Below are 21,177 nucleotides of genomic sequence, written 5' to 3'. Positions count from 1 at the left end.
AGAGGAACCTCACAATATGGATAAAACCCATACCATTCCAGTACTGGCTGTGACTGAGACACCTGCATTGTTGGTCATAGTATTGAGCAGGGAGGAAGGGTTTCAGTACTAAGGCTATTCCATTGCCTAGTTGATCGGAAACTTATTTCTGCCTGCACCAGTTGTACAACTGTACAGTCCTAACATTTAGGTGGATAAAATGGAGAGTGATGGTGCAGAGTTAAAAGGACTAGCAGCCAAAGGCTCACATTTAGAAGGATGTTAGTTGGCATACCAAATGGACAAAGGACGTTGTTCCTGTGATGGGATGGGCTACAATTATGATTGCACACTCCGATATGTAGCTATGCAAGTGTCATTTTTGAATGGGAGAGAATCTGCCTCTGAAACAATTCTGTTGACATAGATATTCGAGAATGTTGCGGTATTGGCACATGCTACAAAGACTGGACATATCAATAGCACAATGTCCATTAGGCCCCTGAATGAGCCAGAATGAATATGAGCGAACTGTTTGAGGACAAGACTGCAGAGAAAACATTTTAATATATAAAGAAAAAAAGACTTAATCAGACTGGCTGAGCATTGCCATTTCTGTTCCTAGAGAAAACATTTTGGCAGATTATATATTTTTTTCCACACCAGTTTGCTGAGGGCGGAAACAAATAACCGGATTTGATGAATCTTATCTAAAACAGCCCACAAGTTGGGCTCTCCCTTTTGTTTCGCTCCTGAATTCCCTGAGATTTCCACAGAAAAAGAAAAACGGCTACAATAACAGGACCCTGGTGCCCGTCCGTCTGCCCAGGCAGAGCCGGGTCAAGCGAGGCCCTGTGTCGCCCGCTTTATCTGCGGCCCACGAAGCCCATCTCTCATCTCCTCACAATAAGCAGGGCTCCGCTTCAGTCCGCCGCGCGGTGCCTGCAGCTCGACATCTGTTACCCAAAGCATGAATCTCACATGAAAGGACGCGAGCGCCGTTGGCGCAAACCGCTCCAGGCGAGCCGACTTGTCAAGAGTTAGGGGGACAGTCTTAGCGCGCCCCCGAAGTGATTCTGCTCCTGATAAAGTCTCTCTTCATCTGAGGCAATAAGAACCAGCCCCCGAGCATGCTGACTAGACACAGCAAGATGCCCCTGTGGGCTGTGTGCTGGAATGCAGTTTATAATGCTTTGTCTTTAAATTGGATGCTCAAATTTTTATACGGCAATACACATTTTATTCTATCCTATAGCCAAAAATCATATCCAATTTATTAACATGGAGAAGACATGACAACATGGCCAAGTGTACATGGTGCAAGGAGGAAATAAATATAGTATTGATTAGACTGTTCAGTGTCTAATGCTAAATACTTCCCCTTTATATTTGATATAGCGACAAGTCATGTTTCCACTTTACATAAAACACCAGTGTATATACTAAGGGTCAAGGAAAGCCTGGCTGCAGTGTCACTTGAGCACCAGACCTTACCCCTCAACACACCCAAAACAACTATCGAGCTATCAAAACAACTAACAATACAACCAACCAATGGGTTTAGATCTGAAATTGTCTTCCTGTTCCAGCTGAGCCAATTAGAACAATTTGGTACAGCTGATAAATCTAATATATTTAAGAAGAAAGGAACACTTGTTTCCTGGCTTCTGAAAAGCACAAGAAAGAATGCAGCCCCAGCAGGTTGGGTTAAAGATTCCAGCAAATAATACCCATTTTCCAATAACAATCATTTGAATGAGAAATTAGTCATTCTATTACACTATTTGTTATCTGCAAATAAATGTCAATAAATATTGCCTAATAATAGCGTCTCCTTTTTCTATTCTAATAAATTGGGCTCTTACAGATTGGTCTCCCCCAAAATCACTATTGATTGTTACTGTTAATTATGTATCAGTAGCACCATAGCTCGGAGGCCTCATTGTACCCTGAGATTGTACTTCTGACATAGATCATTCAGAAGGACATAGTTATATGCAACAGCACTCGGCCAGTAACAGAATACATGCCATTCAACACTGATACACATATATTTTAAATGTTCACGTTTTTCAACACTGGGATCTGCTGGGCTATAATATATGATTACTATGCCTGGGTGTTTGACGCGAGGTCCCGGATTTTGTCTTTTTTTTCAATCAGTTTTATGACTTTCCTCATTTTTATCTATTTCCAGGATTTCCTAGTGCTTTCTGTGAAAATCCGACAGTACACAGATTCTAGAATGCGCTGGGATCAAGATTCCCTTCGTGTCAGTTGTTCATACCCAGCGTTCCTTCTCCCATTACGGTAACATTCAGTGAGAATAGGAGCTCCATCAAAAATGAAACCTAGTAATGTAATCTTCTAGAATATGTAGCCAACCAAAACGAACTTAAAAGAAATAAAAATGAACACACGGCAACTGTGTTTTATTATAATAATGCAATTTGAGCATGCTCTTTTTCTAATAATGTTTTGTTAAATTAAAGGCAAAACGGCATGCTCTTTCAGTGATTGACCAAATTATGTGATTAAACGCACCAATCAATGTATTTTACTCGTAAGCTATTTATTCCGAGCAGCTGGTTACTGCCCGTTTATTTTCTGAAACCTCAATCGCTTGTTACTGTTGCTATAGTTGCACATGTTATTTCAGTAATTTCCCACTGCTGGGCATGAGATCTATTCATTTAATAGATAAATGTTTTTTTGATTTTTTTTTAACTTTGATTTCTTCATCTATTTTCAATTTTCTGTTGTTATGACTCCACAAAACATCCACAATAGCAGTTTAAAAAGAAAAATAACATCCAACAAAATAGCCTTCAGAGAAGAGATGAGCGAGCGTCCAAGACATGAGCTTCATGACAGGGATTCCAGGACTGGAGATCCAGGCCACTGCTGCAGCATAACTTATTTTGCAATGAAATCATTAATCCCCTCCCATCTGCACATTCCCTCACCTTCACATGATCATCATGTGACAACTGGATTCAGGGAGACCAGATGGCAAGATGGCAGGTGGATGGTGTGTGCTAGCTAATCAGAAACACACTTTTCTGTTCTGTAAATTCATTAAAAATGCAAGAGCTCAGCAGCAGCAACTTCATTACTGAAGGACCGTCTGTTTTTGGCAGAAACTAATCGTTTCAGTGCAAAAAATAAAAACACACACGGCAGAATCATTCGGCACTATGAATGTGCATTTGTCACAATTTTGCCCTCCTGCTTTTAAAATATATATTCCTGTTTGATGTGGGATTAATAGTGACAGTACATACTTGTCCTATTCTTGTTCTACCATTCCCCTTTGATGTAAATATGTCAGACAGTTCAGTAAGATACCTCTGAGTAAGTGAGTAATATTCAATTAGCATGGTGCCCCAGGAAACAGGGAAAGGATCCAAATGAATCTTATTCATCCTTGAATTCAAAAAAATTTCAAAAAAAGAAATTGATAAAGCAACAGCTGAACAATGACTAACTTTCTTCAATGCAGCACAGATATGAAAGCAATACTCTCATTCAAAGTAAATTTTACTGTGAGATACAATGCACTTTTGAACAGCTGAATGTTTCTTTTGTTCCATCGCAGGCCAGTTCAGCTGCATTATTTTTTCTCTCACTCAAAAGCAAAGTTATCCAGCAATTCAGCCAAAGGGAATGAAATGTGATACACACTATAAACAAAGACCTGAAAAAACTGATAGTATCTGCTCCTGGACTGTTTTAAAGGCATATATACATATATTTTTAAACAAAACAACAGCAAAAAAAATAATAAAAAGAATTAAATATTGACATGGCAATTGTCAACCGGCAATGGAAATCAACTATACATATTGTTTGTGGGTGTGTCTGTGATATACTGTTCCAAAATTCCCAAAGAGTACCGAACAATGCGTTTTTGTTTTGGAAAAACCTTGCCACCGTGAAACTGGACCGTCAAAGATTGCCTGCGCATTCAAGTTTCATCCTGTTGAGAGAACACTTCCCTGATGTCGTTAAAAATAACCTGTTCGTTAAAACTCGCCTGGGAACAGAAACATGACTGTTTACAGTCATTGTGAGGCTGTGAGAACTTTGCCATAATGATGGAATGCCAACAATCCCACTCAGAGACCGCTCCCTCAGTCCTGCTCAGTCATATAGTTACAAACTCATAACACAATCAGGACCGACCACCAGTGTTGGACATAAGCAGCACTAACGTAACAGTTTCACTGAATTTTGTATTCTACTCACGCAAGTGAGGGCTAACGTCTTGGAGCACGTTTTATAAAGAAAAATGCTCCCTTAGATTGCATTCGTGTGAATTGTTGTCATGGGGGTAATGATTACATGAAAAGCAGATGAAGCAAGGGAATGAACAACAAATACAGGAACCAGACAGCTGAAAAGCAATCTGGAGAATCTAGTACTGCTGTTTTTTTTCTCCAGTTTTGCCATTTAATCAAGATACCATGTCCCACTGGCAGACTCCGTGTCCTATTAACGAATGTCCTCTTTGCTGCCTTTTATAATTCCTTTCCATTGTTTTAAACTAAACAAGGAAGGAGGTTCCAGGTTCCAGGTTCAATCCATGTGTTTATTGTATGTTTGCATTCCTCTTTCTGTAGGCCTTGCTGAAATCTAACATCTGTCAGGACTTGACCTCGGCTGCATATGAAGGAGTCTGTTCCATTTGTTTAATATGATGCCGTTAATGAGAACTCAGGGGAGTTGCAGGGAGAGAGAGAAAGAGAGAGAGAGTGAGAGCGAGAGAGAGAGAGACTCCACTACACTGCTACAGCTACTTAGAGGTAAAACTCACAAACAGACGATATATTTGCACTGTATTTCTGTATAAAAATCTGACAAGTATATACACTTTGTTACATTCCTAGTAGTACGCAAAATGGCCCAAACACTGCTTGGCAGCTGTGCAAAGTTGCTAAAACAAGGCTCCCCTTCTCAGTCCTGGGGACCAAGGATTTTGTTTCAGCCAATCACAGAATTAAAGGCAATGCATTCAAACACAACTCAAAAATCTTGATTTGGGTTAAGCTATTGGCTTTCTCTGAGAGAGGTTGAGCTTCAATAAACAGGTGGCCACACTCTCAGAATTTAGGACTACTCTGTGTGCTTGCCTGTGTCCTCCCAAGTGTGCCTGCATTTACAACCAAGACCCATATGATGCACTGAGCCTTGATGGATTAGGCAAATAATTTTAGCATCAGGGAAGCACCTGACTTGTGGATGAGATTGCAAGTGGTGACGGTAAACTGTGGTAAATCTGCAGCACAGCCAAGCCGACCAAAGCTGACCCATTTTTGCTCTGTGATATACATTTGAGGAAAATACAAAAAAAAAAAACCCACAAATCTTGCTGCCAGGAAATAAGCTGACGATGGGCTGATGGGTTACTAAGAACCACAAAATCCCTGTGAAGGAGACAGGGGGTTATTTAAATGTGAAACTGACATTTACACCCATTGTATTAGTCGCTGCATCTCCAAATCCCCTCTAATCCTAAAAAGGGGTTTAGGGACAGGCCAAATGAGGCCTTTCATGTTGGCACTTGTAGCATCCTGTAGCACAAAATTACCTCTGATCGGTCTGGGCCTTTGGGATGGCGTTATGACATAACTGGCTATGGACAGAGTAGACGCAAGTTGAGGGAAAAGACACTTTTCATCATAAACCACTCAAAGAACATACTATGTAGAGTGAACATAGTCACGCTCAAATCCTATTAAGTCAGTGCATACGCTTTGGTTTGTATGATCTACTTAATTATTCCTTACATTTACAACTGAGCATTTCATAAATTATCTGCAATATGGCAGCAAAATGTCTTATGTACAGTGCAAAGGTGTAATCCTATGTTAATATATAATTAACAGAAAAGTTTTTTTTAAACACTTCCGATAACAGGGCTAATTAATTGATTAAGAGTACGGATTGGTTCAAAGACCAGCATTCACAAAGGCCCACAGAGGATCAAAATTTGACACCCTGATATAGCAGAATACTTCCAAGGGATGACATCCACCGATCAATATTCAATTAACAACTAAAAACGAATCGATGGAGGAGCCCAGCTGGAATGAAAGCCAGCACACACAGTGGTTCATCAAGGCCAGGGCTGAGAAACTGCTGTCAATGGAAGCACGTTGCACTGGGAGGTTCTGTAGTTCCTTCTTCTTTGGCAATGCCATATTCTGGTTAACAAGGGGGGAAAAACAGCCTTAGAAAACATAAAGGAAATCGTGAATGTAAATTCTTAGCCATGGCAACATCAGAAGGTTGCCATTAAATTCTGCCTTGATGCGATTCCTTTGTAGCCTCCCCATTTTTTCCAAGTGTCCCTGGTAGGACTTTGCAGTGCATGAAATAAATAAGCAAGGCTACTTGTACTAATTGAGCTCTAGAGGAATCTAAATATTCCTTCAGTGTGCCTGAGACCAAGAATCAAGCAAAGGACATTCATTAAAAAAAAAAAAAAAAAAAAACCTTTCTTTAGACAGGAATCCCAAAATCTTCTGTATGCTTAAAATGAATGAATTAATGAATGAATGGATAAATGCATATTTTATGAATATAAGCTCAAGCAATAAGACAAAGTAACAAAGTCTACTGGCTTAAAAAGATTTTGTTAAGATTTTGCCTGCCTTAGTCATAGTTTTCATATTAAAACATTTTGAAATTGTGCTTCTTTCCATTGCCCAGGAATCTACTAGGAAAACAGTGAGCCACCCATTACCTCACACAAATACCATTTAATTTTGTGTCACCAGATGGTTAAGTACAGTGTTTTATAGCATGCCCTAAAGGGACAGAAACTTTCAGCCAGACAATGCTGGTAAACTAAATCTTGATTATTAGTAGCAAGGATATAAAACCTTGACGTACTGTATGAGCAGGCATCGCTTTAAAATCATAATGGCACGGAACAGCTGCACATTGAGATGGTAGACTGAAGTATTAAGTAGGTTTATGGCAATATTGAGACAGGAATGTCTTCAGAATTTGCAGAAAACCTATTGCACACTGTGGACTCTATTAATCATTGTGTACACCTTAATGAGAGCCAATTTATTTCTGCTGATAAGGAGAGTACTATATGAATTAAATCCAGAGCCCATGATGGCCAATTAGCTTTAACGATTTCCTCAGCTAATGTGCATGTGTCTCCTCAAGTTATGATAATCTTCACTAATTTATATTGGCTGTGAGAAGGGTGCAGGAAGTAGGAGGATTCTAATGTGGTAGGTAAATAACATTTGTACAGGTATCTGAACTCATAGCAACATGAGTGTAACAGAGTCCGAGGAGCATATCACAAGAAAAAAAAGTTAAGGACTTCAAAGAGATCCTCACAATATTAATTCTATGTAATGTTAGATATCAAAAACAAGCATGACCATATTTGGATATTGTGTGTAGAGGGAAGATCCAATTAAAGGATGGAATGGAACTGCCATATCACAATGTACAGTATAATCATAGGAAGTGATTACACATGGTTTTCTTCATTGGAAGTGAAAAAGGGAAAAACTTTTATCCAAAAATTTTAATGCACAATTTAAATTTAACCACAATTATATATATATATTATATTTAACCACAAAATATATATATAATAAAAATATTTTTTGCACATTTTGAGAAATGCTGCATTTTAGTTCGCAATAATCACAACAACAAAAAAAATCTGTGAAATCCTGGAGGGACTGACTGTATATTTTCACATTCAGTCCAGTTGGTTTCACACTGCAACAATTCAAGGGCCTCAGTTTGTAAATATAGTGATTTGTGTGTACATGTGGGTGTTTGTTGATTAGTCAGAAATTTGGCAGGGATTTGAGTTTTCAGCCATGCGTTCGCCTAATGTAACAGGAAAAATGATTGGAGTATCGACTGCATTGTGTCACTATTTTATTGCTTTTAATCTGGCATAATTACCAGCAGCTCGAACCTGTATTATTAGAACACCACAATATGAGCGTCTGTTCAGACTTTGCGATTTGAACAGTCATATGTGCTGCTTTAAATACATTACTAAAAAGGCAGCAAGCTCTGATGTTGCCTTTGATCTGAATCGTGACTCTGGATTTGTTACAAAGATGATCAGTCCGGTAAATGACCTCAGTTTATCGGTCTTGATATGCACTAAAAGCCCAGAAGTGATACACTAATAAATTTAATTAAATCCTGTTTTAATGCGCCATTGTTTGCCAGTTCTATTGAATCCCCTCTCGCTGAGCTTATAACTAAATACCATAAATGTAGCCTGTATTTTTATGGGTTTTTTCTCTTGTGTAATCGTCAGCCCATATTTCTAGAAGGCACTTAATCACCCCTTTGCTCCAAGTAGGCCTGTGAGCATGGCTCATTGTTAGTTTGCCACAGAAAAAACAGAGCTTTTTAAGTTTTCCTTCCGTTCATAATATTCACTTCAGCTATAATTCAGTCTATATTTTCTGAAAATCAATAGAACTAATCAAAACAGAAAAAACATGCATAAGTTCAGGCTATGCACATTGCTTTAGTGATGTCCACACAACGTATATTGCCAGGCATGCATTGTAACTATGCACAGCAATATAATGATATTGAGCTAGCCCTAGTTAGCTGACTTCCTAACTACTGTAGCTAAATATCTGAAATATCTGTGTATCTGCAACTGTGGTTTGCTATCGTTGCTAAGCCGTCACGTCAGATTTGACAAAAGTTGGGTCCCATCTATCCATGAATGCGGACTCCCCTGCTAAATAAATCATTTTCACGATCCATTCTTTGCGTCCAATGTGAACACTATGTTGTAAAAAGTACCACCAGTCATCAAAGTGGATTGCATATTTGAAGGCATATGAAAACTGTATTTAAGACATTTTAATACCTTTCAATGTCTTTAATTTCAGTAATTGAATTTAAGGACATTTAAGGACCTGTGGGAACCCTGTATAAACGGGCTTTGAGCCTGGACTCAGGATGGGAATACTACTGTGAATAGCAGCACAAATATCATGGGTTACTGGACAAGTTCCTGTCTTCTCACATCACTTTGATTCACATTACAAGAGATTGAAAGAGTGGCTTGCCACATGATCACTCTCATGTAATGAATCCAATCTGTAGGTGACCTATTTGCTTACAACCCAATTGGACATACAGAGATAGCAGGCAATGTAGTGGACTTCAACACAACAGAAACATTTTCATGAATTCCATTACATTTATGCAAAGGCTAGAATGGTCCATTTAACCTATTTTCATACTCGTCAGCTCCTAAATATTTGTAATTTCACTGGTTAAGAAGTCACTGTATTACAATTCCAGATGCACATACTACCCCAACATATAGGGCATAGGATGTCCAGGCTTATTTTTGTGATGTCTTGAGCATTTTTACAACACAACTTGAGCACCATCGTGTGGCCATAAAACAGATCATCCATCTCAACAGTCTGAAATGCAACATGAATAAGAAAACTTCCTGGTTGAAGTTAATATGCATAATGTGTTTTGCAAACAAAACCAATGTAGGAAAACTTGTAGAAAAGTGATTTTTTACCATTTCTCATATGGCTTACAGTATGAATTTCTGGCACACATTTAGACAAATTCAGTCATCAGCAAATTGACAATTTAAAAAGATGTGACTGAAATCATTTAACACATGCATTTAATTGTACGATTGAAGGGAAAAATAAACTTAAAGCAAAGAAATACTGGAACTGACTATATATTGTATGAATACATCACAGACTTGCAGCAAATAGAATATATTTCAATAAGCTTGATCATCTTTGCATTTACTTCAAGAAAGAAAAAAAAACCAGCAAATATACATACTTTTCTAATGGTGCAATTTCTCATTATCTTAGAGCTGGCTAAGCTGGCGATAAAGCTGTATGGTCAATAACTGAATTTCAGGATCTCCACTTCTGATATCAATAGCTTTGAGAAATAAATCCAAAGCCTCTTTGAGTTTCCCTGCGGAATAGCATTCTTTCCCTGTTCTCAAAAGATGTTCATACTCATCATCTGGGACATGTGCGGATTTGCTGATGATGGTGGCCACGCTGTTCCCCTGCTTTTGCCCCTGGGTGCACTGTTCCATAGATTCACCTGACGCTAGTTCATAGTCACCTGTTGATTCTTCCAGAGGGCTATCCCCATCTGTCATTTCAGGTTCACCTGTGTGAACAAATGAACTCTGGCTTTCCTTTTCCTCACTCTCTGTGTTCAGAGTTTCACCGCTGGGCTCTTCTTCCTCCATGACAGACTCACTCACAGAGCCTGTGCTCTGTGGTGCATCACCAGACTGCTCGGCTTCTTCTGTATCCATGTCCTCAAGGAGGTCTTCCACATCATCAAGCATGGATTCCACTAAAGACCTCCTGGATGCCACAGATGCATTTAGGCCAATACTCTTCCTGTGTGGCGTGGAAGACAGCAGAAAGCTTGCGGTCTTGACAGGCTTTGGAGTGGAGCACTCTACCCCCTTTAAGGGTTCATTGAAAGAACTTTTTACATGGAGATTCCCATGACCATCATTGTAGTTTTCCTCCTCATCTTCACTGTCATAAATTACTCGCATGGTTTTCTTCTTTTTCATACTATACATGAAGGAAGGCTCGTCTGTAGGGTCTTCACTAATGCAGTCAGCACTTTCATTTTCTGTTGAAGACTGTTCTCTCTCTGTGCACAGGCTTGCCTCCATCTGTAACTTGAGCCCTGGGTTCTCCTCCACAAGGGAACCATTCACCTTTTCTGGAAATGTTTCTTCAGCACTGTCTTCCAACTGCAAATTGAAGTTACCCTGGAAGGACTCAAGTTCAGAATTAGCTTTCCAGGATTCCTCAATATAGCCTTCATTGTCAATGTCTGACTCTTGAAGGACTGACCATTTAGAATTAGTTTGACATCGAACTGCAGGGTCACATTCGTCCACTTTGGAATCCAGATCAACTGATAAATTTTGGATTGTAGGAAGCACTTCAGCATTTTGCAGATCAACAGATATGCAGGACTGCTCTCCATGGTCAGAAATGGCAAGTTCTTCCACATCAACACTATCGTGCACTGACAAAACACTATCATTATCCCCAAGAGCTGATGTCATTCTTTTGTCATCTTCCTGATCTGAAGAGTCTGCCACTTCAAATTCTGTGTGCACTTCTGTGAAGGACTTGACGACAGAGGGTGACTTTCTTGAATACATTTCATCCTTCATTTTGTCTTTTTCAGGGGACTTCTTATTTTCAGTGCTGCAATCAAGAACAAATTCGCTTAATTTATTACTTAGATTGTGCACATGCTCGTCTGAGTCCGGCGAAGACTGAGTGAGGTCCACCACTGCAGGGGAAACGTCATTGTAGTCACTGACACTGACAGGACTGTTGTCTGGTTGTACTTTGACTGGCTTGCTTTCAGTAGACCTCTTTCCCAAACCTGGATTTCGAAGGTATGCAGGCTCTGTGCTGGAGGCAATGTTTTCCATGAACTGCCTCTGCAGTTCTGACTCTGCTTTCATCAGCTCTTGTGCTTTTAGCACACGGTTCTCAATGTAGCATTGAGATTCTTGATCCTCCGGGTGGTCCTCATGTACTGCTGCATCATGGGAGAACATAAGGTCATGGTCCGAGATTCCAAACATTTCCATAGAGTGCAGGTAAGCAATATGTTCATCTAGCTCAGAATCAGTACGTCTCTGCCTGGAATGCAGTGATTGCAGCTGGAGTTGAGTTGAAGATGACCGGGTGTCTTCAAGTTTGAAGAGTTCCTTCAGCTGCTGTTGACTAAAATATCGGAATGGATTCTTTTTATCTCCTGTGGTCTGTCTGATCAAGGAATCCTTGAAGACCTGACGTCTGTAAATCTTCTCCTCCACAGTCCCACAGGTGATTAGCCGGTATATCACAACATTCTCTGTTTGACCAATTCGATATGCTCGGTCAACAGCCTGAGCGTCTGTTGCTGGATTCCAGCTTGGGTCAAAAATGACTACTCTGTTGGCTGCTGTCAGTGTTATGCCCACGCCTCCTACTTGGGTAGTTAGAAGAAACACTGTGTACTGTTTGTTAGTCTGGAAAAGTTCAATACGTCGCTCTCTCTCTGGCAGATGAATTACAGTGCCATCAATTCTCATGAGCTTGAATCCTTTGTTGGTTAAGACACGGTCGATTATGTCTAACATCTTCCTTGACTGAGAGAACACAAGTGTACGATGACCTTCTTCCCGCAACCTTCCCAGAAGTGCTACAAGAAAAGTCAACTTGCCAGACTCAGACACCAGGGTCTCATCGGGTATGTGGTCAATTTGGCAGGCGGCAGACTCATTTTCATCATGATGGTCGCTGGGGTTGATACCCTCTTCAAGACCCAACTGAGCGACAGCTCTGGCTGACAACAGCCTTGGGTGGTCACAGAGCTTTTTCAGGATAGTTAATTCTGCCAGAGGTGAGCGAGTGGTCATGAGCAGTTCCTTAATGTGCTCCAATGAAATGAACTGTCGGTATATGTCTTCTTGGACTTGACTCAAGTACGTCCATACAATCAGGTCATTCTTTCTTGTGAGTGTTGGCATTGCTGATCCAGCAGCACTGGGATTTTTGTTCTCGTTTTCAATGTTCATGGCGCTTTTCTGGCCATCTGTGTCATTTTTCTTTTTCTTCTGAACTTCCTGCTTTGTTCTCCTCAAGAAGTAGGGATTAATAATTGCCATCAGATTTTCAGAAATCTTCAGTCCAAGAGCCTTCTCACCTGGGGTTGCATCCCTCTCTCTGGCACGGGTGATTGGGTTTTCATACTCAGACTTGAACGTTTTTGCTGTACCAAGGAGAGCACCTTGAAATGCAAAGTTAAACAGTGCCCATAGTTCACTTAGGTTGTTTTGCACAGGTGTACCGGTGAGAAGGATGCGGTGTTTAGCTGGTATGGCATGAGCACTTTTGGCAGTTTTTGTGGAGGATGTTTTAATCTTGTGCGCTTCATCCAAAATGACATAATCCCATCGAAACTCACGACCATTGTAGGAGGACAGGAGCTCCCAGTTGCTAAGCAACATGTGGTACGTGGTAATGATGACACCGCCTTTCCTTTGGACTCTCTGCAAATTTCGGTCACGTTCCGCCTTGCTTCCATGAAACTCTTTGACTCTCATTCCTGGTGTCCACTTGGCAAACTCCTTTGTCCAGTTGCTGAGTAGTGTGGTTGGCATGATGAGGAGAGTATGCTTAACCAACTCACTATCATACATTCCAGAAAGAAATGCAATGATCTGAATGGTTTTCCCCAATCCCATGTCATCAGCTAAAATGCACCCCTTTTTGCCATCTCTATGCAAACCATAGAGAAAAGCTACACCTTCTTTCTGATGATCATACAGTTTGTCGTGCAGTTCTTTGAAGAGGATTAAGCCACAGTTGTTGACATTAACAAAGTCTTCCTCAGTATCTGATTCTTCATTTGCCATTTCCGTCAAAGCCTCCTCAATCTTCATAATTCTGCTTTTAAGTTTCTCAGAGGAATGCATCTTGTAGGCTGACTTGAACAACTCCAGGGCTTCTGACAAATTTCCTTGCCTGGCTGCATCCTTGCCATCTTTAATATACCTGTAAAAATATAAATATTACACTTAGAGAGAACTTGTATCCCTTATTGATAGGAATCTTCACGTACATCACTGTTGCCTTATATTTTAAATAGGCTACAATCATTTTACCATACCAGTTACCATAAAACCATTTTAATTTCCCCTTCTTGTGCACAAAGTCAACAGTATTAGAAATGGCCTACATCACAGCCCCACAGTTCAGTAAATTAAAAATTCCATGATCTCACAGATTTCCACACAATGAACAGAAACTAGGAAGAGCATAAACCTATTATTTTTACAATAAGGATATGAAGCAATCTATATTACAACATTATTGTGTTGTATAGGGCCTAAAAGTTTCTAGCTTTTGTTTGCATTTAATCTATAGTAAGCTAAATAACAGCAACTAGTCCAAGTAATTTCTTCTTTGCTGTAGCCTCGGTTGCCTGGGTGCCCAGGATGACCAACCAAAATGTGTCAAAGGGTTGTCCAGTGGGAAATCAGAAATTATTAGCCATTTATTTTCCCCCACCTGCGAGCCCTCCCTCACTGTCTTCCCTTCCTAGAGCTCTGTCAAATATTGCTACATAGCATTTACATTGAATCCATTCATACAGCAGGATTTATACTGACGTAATGCAGGTTAAGTACCTTGCTCAAGGGTAAAACGGCAGTGTGCAACCTGGGAATTGAACCTATGACTGTTAGGCTACAAGACCAGGTCCTTACCCATTATACAACACAGTTTTTCACTGATTATGATTTTGATCCATTCCCATTACTTTATTCCAAAAAAAGAGCTTAGTAACAAATCTTTTCTTCCAAACTTTTTCAGCAGACATCAGCTTCCTTGGAAAACAGTTGCCAACGCTGCTTGGTGGGTTTGCAGTCTTTCCCACACTCACTATTGCTCTACAACTCACATAACAATGACTGGTTAGGGAGTGCATAGAGAAGCAACAGTCGACTGTCTACCAGCGAGACACTCATTTGCATATGAAAACGTGTAGGTGATTACATCATAAATGTTTCACCAAAGCACTGAGTTGAGTGTGTGTTCTATATCCTTATACTGACCTCTACTTAAAGTGCATTAACTAATTTAAATTGAAATTCTTTGTTGCACTATTCCTGCTTTATCAGTTACTTGCATGTGCTGTGACTAAATAGAAAATGTGATGGTAAACGGAAAAGGGCAGAATTAAATTCCCTGTTGTGTGGAGTTGAGGAAAACTTTGGGTGAGGACAAATTTTGCGCTGGTGCCAGTAACCGAAAAAGTTCCCGGTGCCAGTGCCACCAAAGTAAAAACTTAGCCCTGCATTACAAAAATAATTATATATAATTTCATTATATTGAAAATGGTAGCAGTTTTAAACAGTACAAGTCAGTTATTATAGGTAATTACTGAGCTAGTTACATACATGTGATAGGTCTCCATGTCCTCCTCGTCAATTGAAAATGACCTGACAAGCAAAGGGAAAAGAGAAAAGCATTAACACCTCTACTAACACAGGTCACAATTCATACAAGACCAGCCAGCATCAACGTAGCCTCAATATTAATCTGGCTGAGTGTCTGGAAAACATATTTAACTTTTGTGGCATAGGCTTGCTATAATCTTAATAGTGGAAGCAGATATTTGGTTAGTTGGCTGAAGGTGTTTATCATTTCGACACCACCCCAGGCCCAGACCTAGAGGCTTTGTATCCACTGGTCCACCTGACCTGTACTTCCTTTTTTTGTCTGCATTGTTAATCATCCAGCAATCTTAGCACAACTTGCTTTGTTTCAATTAAAATGGAATACTTGCAATACAGACTTTCGCATTTTGCAAAAAACTAACTAGGGTTAGTTCTGGTCAGCACTTCATTCAAAATGCAATTGTTTTGTGTACTTAAGAAGAGCCACCTGTGCTTTTTTAAGTGATTGATATATTTCATGATCTAGGCTATATGATTTAGCCTTTAAAAATAAAATTTATGAAAACATTTGCTCAACATAATATTCTGTTTGTTTAATGATTTGTAATTTTTGCTTTTTTACAGGTGTATGTATTCTAAGCAACATTCAAGTAAACGCCCAGACACCAACCCTGCTAAGGAAATCAAAGCCAAAACACACATGCACCAAAATGCAGGTGGACTGTTACTATTCATATAGCCTACTTATTACTTGATAACTATGAATTAAATGACTACATGTCATTTATTTTGACACCAAGCACTTTAAATGACAATACAATTAGACCAGAGGTGGGAAACCAGAGCTTTATCCGTTTCTGGTTTTCATACCACCTTCCAGTCTTAATTATTTAATTAGCCCTAACATTTACATCACCTGCCATTTAAGCTACACTTCTTGATATGCGCATACATGACAACCTACGTCTTTGCTTATGTCTCCATATAGCCGATATTTCACAGGAAATGAGTTACAGTATAATTTTTCGTAGCCTATTGAGTATTCTTGATGTACTCGATGTTGTGAAGAAGTTCAAGTATCAGCATAAGTAGGCCTACATTTTCCTGAAGTGGATAATGGTTCAAAAGTGAACCAAGCACCCTCGTTTTAAGTATACTATATAAATGACATTAATAATGTGCTTATAAAACATAGGGGGCGACATAGCTCAGGAGGTAAGACCGATTGTCTGGCAGTCGGAGGGTTGCCGGTTCAAACCCCGCCCTGGGCGTGTCGAAGTGTCCTTGAGCAAGACACCTAACCCCTAACTGCTCTGGCGAATGAGAGGCATCAATTGTAAAGCGCTTTGGATAAAAGCGCTATATAAATGCAGTCTATTTACCATTTTACCATTTACATAGCATGGTCCGCCTTGTCAAAGTTTGCTTCAAACTAATATTGGTTACTCAAGTAGTACAGCAATCATGTGATATCATGAAAGACATCAGAGCGCCACTCCATCATACAATTCAGGAAAGACTCCGTAGTACATAAGAAAACTGATGTCTCAGCCATGTTTTGGGTTAATGAAATTGACCGCACAAGCAAAGATGTGTTTATTGAGAAATCATTGGAAATGCATGATAATAGGACAGAAATAGGACAGGTCTGATCAAAACGCAGTTACAGCAGCATACAGCCCTTTCCCCCAAAGACGATAACGTTATTGATCGATATAATTGTGTCGCCGTAGTAACACATTTCTATGCTTGCGGCACTCTTCACGTTAGGAAGAAACTTGAGGACAGCGCTTCCGGCAGTATTTGTGTCAAAAATGCTGCAAGGGTAACAGCGAAACATTCCGCTTGCATTCATTCTATCCAGAATGTAAACAAGCAAGCGGTTCTTCACGGTACCTTCCATTATACGACAGCAAACTTCCTCCAAAAAAAAAAACTCGCGGTGCACGCTTTTTTTAAAGACTGATGCTGTACTCATTCAATCATCTGATTGCAATCTACTGAGCATACCTGTTAGTAGGTAGAGTACCTACTGCACGGTTTGAATGGGGTGATTTTTTTTTTTTGAACTGGCAAGTATAGCTAGCTTGTTTAAATACTTCTTGTTTAAACACAACATACGACATACTAGACAAGCTAGTTGGTACTTAATATACACTGACAACTAGCCAGAAGAACTAGTTAACTAGCGACTTACTAGTGACAAGCAGCTTCCGTTTTTAACTTTGTAGCTAGTGTCATAAGTTTAAAATCAGCATCGGTTATGAGCAGGAAAAAATCAACTTACTTCTGTATTTTCTCGGTGATCTCCTCAATTGGAGCCGCATACTTTCCCTTATGCGATAAATCCATTGTGAAATGTCAACGTTTGCAATCAGTGCATAATACTCATAGATACGTTAGTATATCAGAAAAAGCAAGAAAGTCAAACACAACTAGCCCGCCACAGTTCCATCCAATGAAAACAAAGTTCATGCACATGCGCATGATGCAACATTCTTCTTCTGATGTTTAATGGCGGTTGTAAACAACTTATGGTGCATTCTCGCCACCTTCTGACGTGGAGTATGAGTCGAAATATATGGATAAACTACTTGTACAGTACACCTACTACCATAGCACGTGAGTTTTATAGTTAGATTATTTTAGATAGTCCTGTATTATACAACACATTTAAGTATTTCTCTAAAGCACTGATCATCTGAATTTCGTTGGAGAATATCTATGCCATCTAACCTGATTATTTTTTCCTCTAGAAGTATTTGTATCTCTTGAGTGTACTTTGCACATTCTGTGAATATATGTTCTACTGTTTCCTGCTGATTGCAGTAATCACAGCTACCACTATTATGCTTCTTCGTTAAAAACAGTGTACTATTTAAACCTGTATGACCACATCTTGATATAATGACTCAGTCTTGATATAATAACTTCCTCCCTCCTATTCCTTCCAGAACTTTAACTCCATCCCATTCTTCTTTGAATTTTGTATAAATGACGCCCTGCCTTTCCTTCATCCCATTGGTTTTGCTATTTTCCCCTAATTTAAGATTTATTCAGGCACTTAATCTCTGTTTTACTATAAAATATTAGCATGCCCACATCCTCTCTATCTGTAGATTTTCTGGCATATTAATCCGCTAGTTCATTTCCTTCTACCCAAATATGCGCTGGAATCAAAATAAAACACATACTTATTCCCATCCTTTCAATACTATATAATATTTTTATCATTTCTATCTCTATGTCTCTTCTGCTCTGTAAATAGATGTTATTCGGAGTCATTAAAGCTGAACTGGAGTCAAAGCACAGAATCACTCTTAATGATCTCACTTCCTTAACCTAATACAAAGCCAATAAGACTGCGCCATTTCTCCTGTGTATACAGATAGGTTATCATTAATCCTTTTTGAATATGGTTATTACACTCTGAGCTCTTCTTATTTAATCCTCTACACATAGTGTTGGATCTGCAATTCACCAATGTCTTCTTCTAAACCAATGTTGAAAATGTTGTATATATCCATTAGTTTCCAAATAAAAGGTTCGTTTTTCATTTATCACTTGCTCCATATTCTTGCGCATATGAGAGGTAAACAAGATCAGCCTGTAATTTCCTGGATGGCTGTGATCTTTCCCTGGTTTACAGTTAGGAATAATCGCTGCTTCCTTCCATTCTCTAGATAGCTTTCCTTTCTCCCAAACTCGATTGAACAGTTCGACCAACACCTCTTTCCCTTTCTCACTTAGATGTGCCAACAACAAATAACAAATATAATAATTTCCTGGTGTTGTTCTCCATGACTTCCTTTGGGCCTGATTAAGTTCAGTTATTGTGAATAATATATTAAGTAAACCATCCTCATTATCATGTCGTGCCTCCCTATTTTCTCTCCCTCCTCCTTGTGCCTCCTCTACTCAAATTGTCTGAGCTGTGCACTTTGACAAATGTCTGTGCAAACATTTCTGCTTTCTCTTCATTAGATACTGCTATATCTTCACCATTAACTAGCACTGGGTACCCATATTGCCTGGTAATCCCATTCATTCTCTTTATCGTCCCCCATACTTGCTCCACTGGAATATTCCTGCCAACTGTATCGCAAAATTTCTCTTTTTGCTCTCTACAGTTTTCTTGACTATTGTTTGAATCCTCTCATATTCAATTAAAGTTATGTGTTCTTTTCAGAATCCTAAAAGCCCTATTTCGATTCTTTATTGCTTTTATAAATTCTTCTGTCCACCACGGTACAATTTCCCTCTGACTTTTACTACATTTCCTTGGAATAGTTTCCATGGCTGCTCCTAATATTGCCTTATCCATCTCATGACTTGGGGTATCCTCATATTTATTGATATAAATGTTTAACAGTTTGTTAACATGTAGTTCCCTGAACTTATTTCACTCTGCTTTTTCAAATGCCCGGCTTTCAGCTCAGTCCCCCTGTTCTCTCTTCTTTTTACAGGATTTTGGGAGAATGGACCCAGATGCAGAGTGGGGAAAAAAAAAAAACTCAGGAGCCGTCAAAAGGAAAATTCAAACAAAAACATACAGGTAACTGAAAACAGGAACAAAAACAAGGCCACGCAGGGCACTTAAAAAAACAAAAACAAAAAAAACATAAGAGGTTCTTCAAAAACCAAAAACAGGAGAATTTCCAAAAACAAAAAAACAAAAAAAAACTAGCGGAAAAACAGAACACAGGCTGGGCAGAACTCATAGAACAGATATTCACAGGGAGAACCACGCAGGCAGAGACGCAGAGTCAGAAACACAAGGAACCAGTACCCGAGTCAGGCAAACCAAGAACTTAAATAGACAGGGGATAGCAAGACACAGGAGGACACAATGCACAATTAATCCAGAGAGGGAAGGGATAACGAGACACAGGTGGGAACAATGATTAAATAACGAGACAGCAATAAATTGAATAACGACACATACACAGGCAGATCAAACTAAGGGACGCGAGACAGGACAAGAACTACGGGGAGACTGGAACCGAGGAGGCACAGGCAGGAACAGAGGGGGCACAACCGTGACATCTTTTTCAGGATTGGGTAACGGTCACTACCTACAGTGCTTTCCTTCATTACCTCCCAGGAACATCCCCCCGCCAGAGACTTTGTGATTAAAGTGAGATCAATTGCCAAATCAGTGCCTATGGCAATATTCACTCTTGCACCAGTTCTGTCATTTAAACACACTAAACCTCTAGGCTCCATTAGTTCCTCTATCACAGCACCATTAGCATCATCACAATCCCCCCGTTTTGTGCCGTGGGCATTAAAATCTGCACACCAGACCTCTTTCCCCCAAATGCAAGGATTTCTTTGCAGTTACTTTATTTCTAACTGTCTACAGAGATTATAAAAGATCATTATTTTAACATTCCCTTCCTTTTCCCAGATTTGTACTACATTATATTCTAAATCCATTCATTTCTTTCATTCCCTTTCTTACAAAACTTGCACATCCCCCTCCACTCTTCTTCATTTTGTCACTCCTTATACTGTCATATCATCTTATTACAAAATACAAAGAAGCAGTGTTTCCTGTACAGATTTGGTGGAATATTCTGCCACAACGAATTGTAACCCACAACTTTTATCAAAGATGTTGGAGGATTAAGAAAGATACACACGTTGTAATGGACGTCAATGTTGAATGGTGTCTGAAAACAGTAGTCAGGTTGAAGCACAGTTATGTGCGGTATACGCCATCCAATTTAATCAACATGCGTTAGATAGAACATTATTAATATCTGAATATTTGTACTTATATTCAAGGAGAAAGCGGCATTAATAGATTACAGCCTTTTTTCCTTTTTTAGTAGGCCCATCCCCTCTTCATCATTCTACTCAAACACTTTACCTAACCACTGTTTATTTTCTATTTCTTCTACCTCAACCTAATCAGGTAATGTTGACAAATAAATAAATCAATAAATAAATAACTAAATAAATAAAACTAGTAGCAGCGAAATTCGGCTAAACTTGCTTCTGACCACATTGAAACAGGAAATGAATCCCAATATATCACATCACACTTCCTTCTCTCAAAAAAAGATACTCAGTAGAGGGCAGCAAAGCACAGATATTCAACTATAACAACGCATGCTCACTAAAGAAGCATTAGATTTGGTCAAAAATAACAGTGTTTTGGTGTGAGGCTTTTCATAAGG

The 21,177-nt window shown here is 39.4% G+C and overlaps 1 protein-coding gene across 1 annotated transcript; it reads right to left on the bottom strand.

Moving 5' to 3' along the window:
- Window positions 1-9,635: 9,635 nt before the first annotated feature.
- ercc6l (excision repair cross-complementation group 6-like) lies at window positions 9,636-17,466 on the bottom strand. The gene is made up of 3 exons (XM_064328159.1): window positions 17,280-17,466; window positions 14,993-15,034; window positions 9,636-13,586 (listed from the first exon to the last, which is right to left on the bottom strand). Exons 1-3 carry the CDS (start codon window positions 17,342-17,344, stop codon window positions 9,851-9,853), a joined length of 3,843 nt encoding a protein of 1,280 aa, XP_064184229.1. The 5' UTR covers window positions 17,345-17,466; the 3' UTR covers window positions 9,636-9,850.
- Between the last annotated feature and the right edge of the window lie 3,711 nt (window positions 17,467-21,177).

The sequence above is a fragment of the Anguilla rostrata genome, chromosome 3 (genome assembly GCF_018555375.3).
Source record: "Anguilla rostrata isolate EN2019 chromosome 3, ASM1855537v3, whole genome shotgun sequence".
NCBI classification, from domain to species: domain Eukaryota; kingdom Metazoa; phylum Chordata; class Actinopteri; order Anguilliformes; family Anguillidae; genus Anguilla; species Anguilla rostrata.
This window is presented reverse-complemented; position numbering and strand designations above follow the sequence as displayed.

Excerpts from the sequence above, each read along its gene's own strand:
- ercc6l (XM_064328159.1), bottom strand. The coding sequence starts at position 17,344 with ATGGATTTATCGCATAAGGGAAAGTATGCGGCTCCAATTGAGGAGATC. Across the intron at positions 15,035-17,279 it reads ATCACCGAGAAAATACAGAA|GTCATTTTCAATTGACGAGG; the intron begins GTAAGTTGATTT and ends TTTGCTTGTCAG. Across the intron at positions 13,587-14,992 it reads GACATGGAGACCTATCACAT|GTATATTAAAGATGGCAAGG; the intron begins GTATGTAACTAG and ends ATATTTTTACAG.